This window comes from Fulmarus glacialis, unplaced genomic scaffold, assembly GCF_000690835.1.
Source record: "Fulmarus glacialis isolate BGI_N327 unplaced genomic scaffold, ASM69083v1 scaffold8249, whole genome shotgun sequence".
In the NCBI taxonomy this organism is placed as follows: domain Eukaryota; kingdom Metazoa; phylum Chordata; class Aves; order Procellariiformes; family Procellariidae; genus Fulmarus; species Fulmarus glacialis.
This window is the reverse complement of record NW_009233851.1, coordinates 149,415-156,360: the sequence shown is the minus strand read 5'-3', so window position 1 is coordinate 156,360 and position 6,946 is coordinate 149,415. Positions and strand designations below refer to the sequence as shown.

General features: G+C 37.0%; 1 protein-coding gene across 1 annotated transcript in view; it reads left to right on the top strand.

The window, feature by feature from the left end:
* Positions 1–619: 619 nt before the first annotated feature.
* Positions 620–6,946, top strand: part of CFAP58 (cilia and flagella associated protein 58) — a gene marked incomplete at its 5' end in the record, with an annotated part of 46,047 nt that continues 39,720 nt past the window's right edge. The window contains 4 exons of the mRNA XM_009585456.1: positions 620–637; positions 2,100–2,237; positions 4,427–4,586; positions 6,352–6,434. Of these exons, the coding sequence (XP_009583751.1) occupies positions 620–637; positions 2,100–2,237; positions 4,427–4,586; positions 6,352–6,434 (399 nt within the window). The remainder of the gene's footprint in view (positions 638–2,099; positions 2,238–4,426; positions 4,587–6,351; positions 6,435–6,946) is intronic.

The following is a 6,946-nucleotide window of genomic DNA, read 5'->3' as shown; positions in this document are numbered from 1 at the left end:
TATTTTTATATAAATATTACTTTACTAGTAAATAAATATGTAAAGCTTGTTGACAGATTTCAGATAGATTTCCTCACAGAAATCAGTGGCAGATCACAGTGATATTATTAGAGATCATCTTGAAAAGATCACAGCAAATGAGACAGTCTGTGAAGAGCATGGATGATCTAATGATAGTAACAGGAGACTATCAGGTTGGACTTCTGACGTGTATTGCCAGTTTTGCCACTGATTCACTATAGTGGCATTGGTAAAGTCACTTTTCCTCCGACCCCTTCTTTCTTCTCTGTCACAGTAATTTTTATGTACCTCTCAAGCTTGTGGAAGAGTTTCTGTGAAAGGGCAGAGAACTGTCTTCGTAAACCTTTTTGATTGATTTTCCCTATTCCGTTTCTAAAAACTTTATCTGGAAATGTCCTAACATAGTGTTCGGCGAGTGTTTGAATTTTCAGGTTTTCAGTCCATTTGTCCTGACTTTGAGAAACTCTCAGAGAAGCAATTTCAGCAATGGCAGGGGAGATCTCATCACTGTAAAACAGTCCTACCTCAAGGGAAACTTCTTTGGGAGTTGTGTGTATCTTGTAAATTTATGACTTTTACAGCTTTTTCTTCCCTTCAGGTCCCTGAATTTGTGAAGGTACAGGTCTGTGACAATTTTTTGTCAACATAGAGTCTTAGTAAAATACTTCACATAAAGAGATACAGAAAAGACTTGATTATTTCTCTGAATCACTGCAAATCACTGATTTGATGCAGCTTTTGAGGGCAGCTCCATGATCTGCCAGGACAATCACATTATTTTTAAATAGGATATCTACAATTCCTGGTTCTTTCCATTCTTCCTCCTTCTTTCTATGGTCCCTTTCAACCTTTCTAAGTGCAGATTTTAGGGGCATTCAATTGTCCAAACTATACTGTAAACCAATAGTTCACATAAAGTGCTGTGCCTAGGCTAATTAACCAGACTACTGCACTGTCTTTGTTGCCTGTGCTGGCTTGAAGGTGTCTGTGGAGGCCCTGCATTGTCTTTTGCAAAAAGTCTGTCCAAAACACAGGGTATCCAACTGTGCAAGAGTCAGAGTACACATCTGCAAGAAAAGGTGACTCAGCTATTGCAATGTCATTGGGTTATTGTTTCTCAGCTGAATTGTAGCTGGCTGTGATGCCTGCTCTTATTCCACGGAAATTTCTAGTAAAATATCCTTGCTTGCATGACAGTGAAGATGGTTTGATACAGCTACTATAGGCTTCATCCCACCCATGTCCAAGTCTCAGTAAAGAATCACCTGAAACAGTGTTATCCTGACATTTGCAACACAAGAAACAGTATTCCTTGTTTTTACATTGTCTTTTCTTCTGCATGCATTCAGAAGAGGGAGATTCCACTTCTCTTCTTTTGATGTTTGTTAAGGGCATAGTACATATTGACTTCAACAGTTTATCACACATTAATGCTTGAAGTGAAAAATATGATGATTGTTCTTCCCTCGCTTATGGAGTATTATGTTAGGGGAAGTCCCATCAAGCAGAAGAAAAGACTGGCAGCTCCAGTATTGAAGTATATATTCTCCATAGAAACCGTGAAACTGCTGTTCCGGGCTTTTGACTGAAGACAAGTTAGAGAGGAAAATGGTTGTGTCCTGGTCCCAGCAAACCATGTACCCAGAGAAATGTTATCAACATATTAATGTAGGATTTGCTTGCTAAGAAACAGAGCTCCCCTGCCCTCTGCTGATTGAAGTAATTTGAATCTCATACTAATTTTCAGTAATTATATGTAGCAAGTTGTTGTGTTATATGATGATTGCCAAATGCCTAACAAGTAATAAAATATTTATCTACCACCTGCAAGAGAGACCTGCTAGGCTCCCAGAAAAAAAATGACACTGGCTGTGTTATTACCATTTCCCCTAGCCAATATGAACGTGTATCATATTTCACATTAGTAATTTCATTAGCAATAAAGAGTGGTTTTTAAGCAGACAACAATCTGTAGCAGCTTTTGTCTCCTGGGAAGATGGAAGGTTCTGCCTTCATGTATATGTAGATATTGTAATGAGATTAAAAAGAATTAATAGGATTGTTCTTTAATCTAACAGATCTTGAATGAAAGAGCTGGTAAGGAACTTGAGCAATGTCAGATGAGAAATGATAAGCTCATGCAAGAGAGCGAGCAGCACAGTGTGATGTTTGAAGAAGTGATGCAGGACATCCAGCAGAAGACAGCAGAACTGAAAGTAAGTACCAAAAGGTGCATGCATCCTATCAGCTGTATCACTCTGACAGCAGTCTTACCACTTGGGACAGGGATGACCTCAGTTCTTGTACTGATAGTTCCCTATGGGTAGTTTTGTGGGAAATCTGAGGAGTTTTTAGGAATAGATCTGGCTGTCACTGGATGCCATTCTTTCTGTAACAGTACATGGTGCAGTCTCCAACCCTATCACTCAGCAGCGTAGCACCTGTCCTGCTGGAAGAGCTGTATTTCATAAAACACATAAATCAAAATGCTCAACATGTTGTGTTCATAAAGCATGGTACTTTTGAAAAGCATAAGGTCTTTTTTCGATTGTGAGATCTTCAGATAAGAGCAATGACTTTCTTACAGGGATTAACATAATCAGAATGTTGCCAAAACCCATTGAAAAATGTTAATAAATTATAACGACAGTGTCTGGGATAGCTTCCACTGAAGGGAGTTGCTTCCAACACTAAAATTTTCCCCCTACAGTATTGGGGGGAAGTTAAATATAAGTAACCAAGATGGTGTTTACTTTCTGATCTAAATGGTTTTCTTTCCTGACTTTACATTGTTTAACAGTTGTTTTGTACCACTGAGAAGCAGGTGAGTTTCAGCTGGGGAAGGATTAAATGATTCCTGCATATGCTTTTTAGGGTACTTTGAGAGCATTTGTGATAAAGGGTAATGTATAAGTGTTAGATGTTATTACTCTGTCTACCATATCTTGCATTTTGTATCATCATTGGGGTTAAAACACTAAAATTCAGGTAGAAAATTATTATCTTATCAAGGTTTAGTCAAGTATAACAAATTCGCTTAAATAAAAAGGTTTCCCAGTAGAGAGCTTTTTTTTTTTTTTAAATGGGAACTGTTAGTTAGAATGATAAAAACTAACCATTGACAGATTAAAAGCTCATTTCATAACTAATATAACACAGAAGATTCTGATTTGGATCCTTAATGGGCTATATGGTAGGAGCTTGTTATCTGTTGTATTTTGTTAGGCAGACTGGAGGATATTTTTCTTACCTATTTGAGAAACAAATTACTGTCTTTTCCAGGTTATCATCTGGTTTTATCATTACTTGTAGCAGTACCATCACTGTTTAAAACTTTACAAACAATGTGTTCAAATGTGACTTACATTTGGGGCGCTAGAGTGTCAAAAGGAGGATTTTGATTCTATGATCTTATCCTAACTTCAACAAAAGTTGATGGAACTTGTAGAGTCATGCACACGGACTTCTGGGAATAAAAAAATAGAAGATACTGCCCAGTTAGTAATTAAGCCAATTGCTAAAGCTTCTAAGAGCCGCAGTCATGATCTGAGATGCCTTTTTTATAGGCACTATGCTTGCAGTTTCATCCTGCAGTGTGCTGAGTGCCTCCACTATGGTGTTGGGCAACCTGAACTGTGAAAGCATTCATAAATCTCTTGAAGGCTGTTGTCAGTAAGAATTGAGGAGATTCACATCTTCCCAGAGGATACTCGTATAGCAGGATTCACCATCTTACAGAATCAGTATCTGAGGCTGTAAGCGGAACACTGTAGTCTGTGATGGCTGTAAAACCTAACAGTGGCACTCAATTATACGAGGGAGTTATATTTACTTCTTAAAAGGAAAGAGACAAATTTCTGTTGTGATTATTGGTTATGTTTCCTGGTAATCAGTTCCTTAATTTTTATGCAGTGTTTTCATAGATTATTTTCTCCTCTGATTGTATAGCAAATGAGATGAACTCTACATTTTGCTTTTTCTTTAAAGCCATAGGTTATAAAAGAGATGGGGATAACAGATACCTGCTATTAGGGACATGCAACCAGACCGCACTACAGACATCTTTCTCATCACAGTCACTGTCCCTAATACTTCAAAGGAAATTAGAGCCCGTGTTTAATCTGCAGGTCTAATTGGGTAGTGCTGTGTGAGGTTTGCAGCTGGGGATTCTTTATTGATCATCTTCAGCCCTAAAGCATAAGATTTGATTAACATTTTCCTTGCCCTAGCTGGCTTTGTTTAAATTATTTTTAATATTGTTCAATTAGCTAATTATCTTTTCTCAGGCGACTCACAGCACTTACCCTTTGCTTCCTGAATTTCATGGAATAAGTATATACCAAGTACAGAGGCATTTTCGTTCTGTGGATACTTTCTCTCCTCTTTCCTTGTTGCTGTTCTGTAGGCCAGAGATGAAGAAGTGACTCAGATGCGCCTTGAAATTTCAAAGCTGAATAAAGTAAGAGATGTTCTCCAGAATAAGCTGCGTGTTGCAGAGGAGCAAAAAGTCGATGCAGGACATGAGAGAAACACCCTGAAAAATCAAATATCTGGACTGGAGAGAGGTAGGTGCCTAACTGATGGATGGATCTGTCTTCTGATTCATAATTTATTCATTCAGGGTACATCCTCTTGTGGGGATCGTTTTCCTTTAGTGTCTAGTATGAGACTGTATAAATGACAGTTGGAATCTACAGCAGCATTTTAAAAACCTTGTAAGATTACAGAATTTTCATAATGTAGCATACATGGGGTGAAATTATAACAGACGTAACTCAACTTTGTGGTATGCCAATTTGTGCCATGTCACATAGAGAGTCATCCCCAATGCACCTTCATTGCTCCTGCACTGACTTGTGAGAGAGAAGCAATCTCAGTGCTTACTGAAATCAGACATGGTTCAGACACACTTTTTTTCCTGCTGTGATTCTGCTGAATAGTTATAGCCTGGAAATGAATATGTGCAAATGAGCTGATAAACTTAGTTCTGGTATGTTTAGGACTTCAGTGGTCAGCGTGGATACTAGAGCTGTCCAAGTATTGACTTTGACTTGCTAGCAGATCTGGAAAACTTTAAGAAGGAACTTTCAACATTTTTGCCAAATGGAAATTTTGGAAGAAAATGCCTTAGGTCTAATAAAATATTTTCTTTAACTTTAAAAAACAACTTTTGGGGTATTTTTTAGCATTTAAAACCACTTTCTTTTTTTTTTTTTTACTTTAAAATGCAAATAGATTTCAAAATAAAATATGCTTTGAAATAAAAATACACATTTTCAAAGTGATTTCAGAAAAAACAGTTTTATGATTTTTTTTTTTTTTTTGGCTAAACTAATATTATGAATTTGGCAAAACATTTGAGTTGATGAGACTTCACTTTTTGGGGCAGAAAAAAACCACTTTGCTAGAAACTTCATCTAGTTCAACTTGATATATACTGGCATAAATACCTGTCCCTGCTCTCCCTTTTTTCTAGCTTGTGTCCTGAAGAGACTGCATGTATGAGATATGAATCCTTCCATATAACTGCATTTATGGAAAGTTGTGTCTGTTTTTCATGCATCTCTGTGAGGGTGGAAGAGCTTTCCCACAAGAATTTTGCTAGCACTGCTTAAGGTCATGCTCTTTACTAGAAAGGAGAGAGGAACTTGGGAAATTCAGATCTGTACTGGAATGCCTGAGTATCGCTACTAATAACATGTCTTTTTGCAATGTTTGACATATATATCTTAGCACTCCAATGTACTGCATTTCCTGAGTTGCAGTGCTAGTGTAGCAGGTTTTAATTAATTTTAATATATAGTGAAAATACATGTCTCTTCAATTTTTAGTATCTTTTTAATAGTATATATCCAGTGTTCATCCAGACCCACAACAAGTAGTTTTAAGTCCACTAAAGCTGGTAGAATGTTACTGCTCCAAAGGAGATCTGGATTTCACATAGAGGGATTAGAATAATTCTGAAAGTCCCTGGTTTTGAAAGTACCTCAGTTTTTGGATGCTCACACTGAAGCTTCTTAAAAGGCTATGATTTTCAGTGTGCTCCATGATTTCTGAAAATAAAACTTCTTTGTGGTATCTTGGTTTGAACACTCAAATACAGTAAGTCCTCATACCATTACTGTGCCTGAGTTCTTCTAAGTTCTTCTTAGTATCCAAATAAGTATTAACATCTTTAGCTGATACCTGAGGTTGCAAAACCTGGTCACAGCTAATTGAACTGTTCATGTAATGTTAAGGCTTTTTAAAAAGTCCCCTAAGTTGTTTCTGCATTTTTAGCAACTGTACAGTTTGAATCCATGATTTATTCTCTTTCCTCCTTTTCTCTAGAGTTGGAGGCTGCCAAAAAGCAGGCGGAGATTGACAAGAAAGCTATAGATGAGCTTGTGAGGGAAAGGGATATGTTAAGCAAGGTAAGCTTGCATCTGTAATACTGATAAACAAATCTCACAGCTTGAGAATGAAATATCTGTAGTTTAAACACTTACAGTGACACAGAAATGTTGTAGAATAAATAATGTTAAGTAAAGCATTCAGATTTCCTTAAGCAGATGCTTACACTTTCTGTGCATTGAAATAGTGTTAGTACCCATAAACACACAAAAGATTTCTAAGTTTTAACAAACTGTCAGGGTTAAAAAATACTACATGTGTTCACCTTTATTGCAAACCCGTTTTTTGATATCCAAATAGTTCATTACATCTGTGCTTTTATACTCTGTAGCATATGAAGTTTAATATTAATCTAGGCAAACTAAGTCTTTGCTAGTAAAAGAACAAACCAAAATGTTGATGCACCATGTAGCAGCTTGGCAGGCTGTGTTAATACTAATCCTTGCTTTTAGGTCCATTTCTCATACTGATCATTTTCCATCAGCCCAAGGTTCTTGTACTGCAGGATAGCATCTCATCTTTATGGGCATTC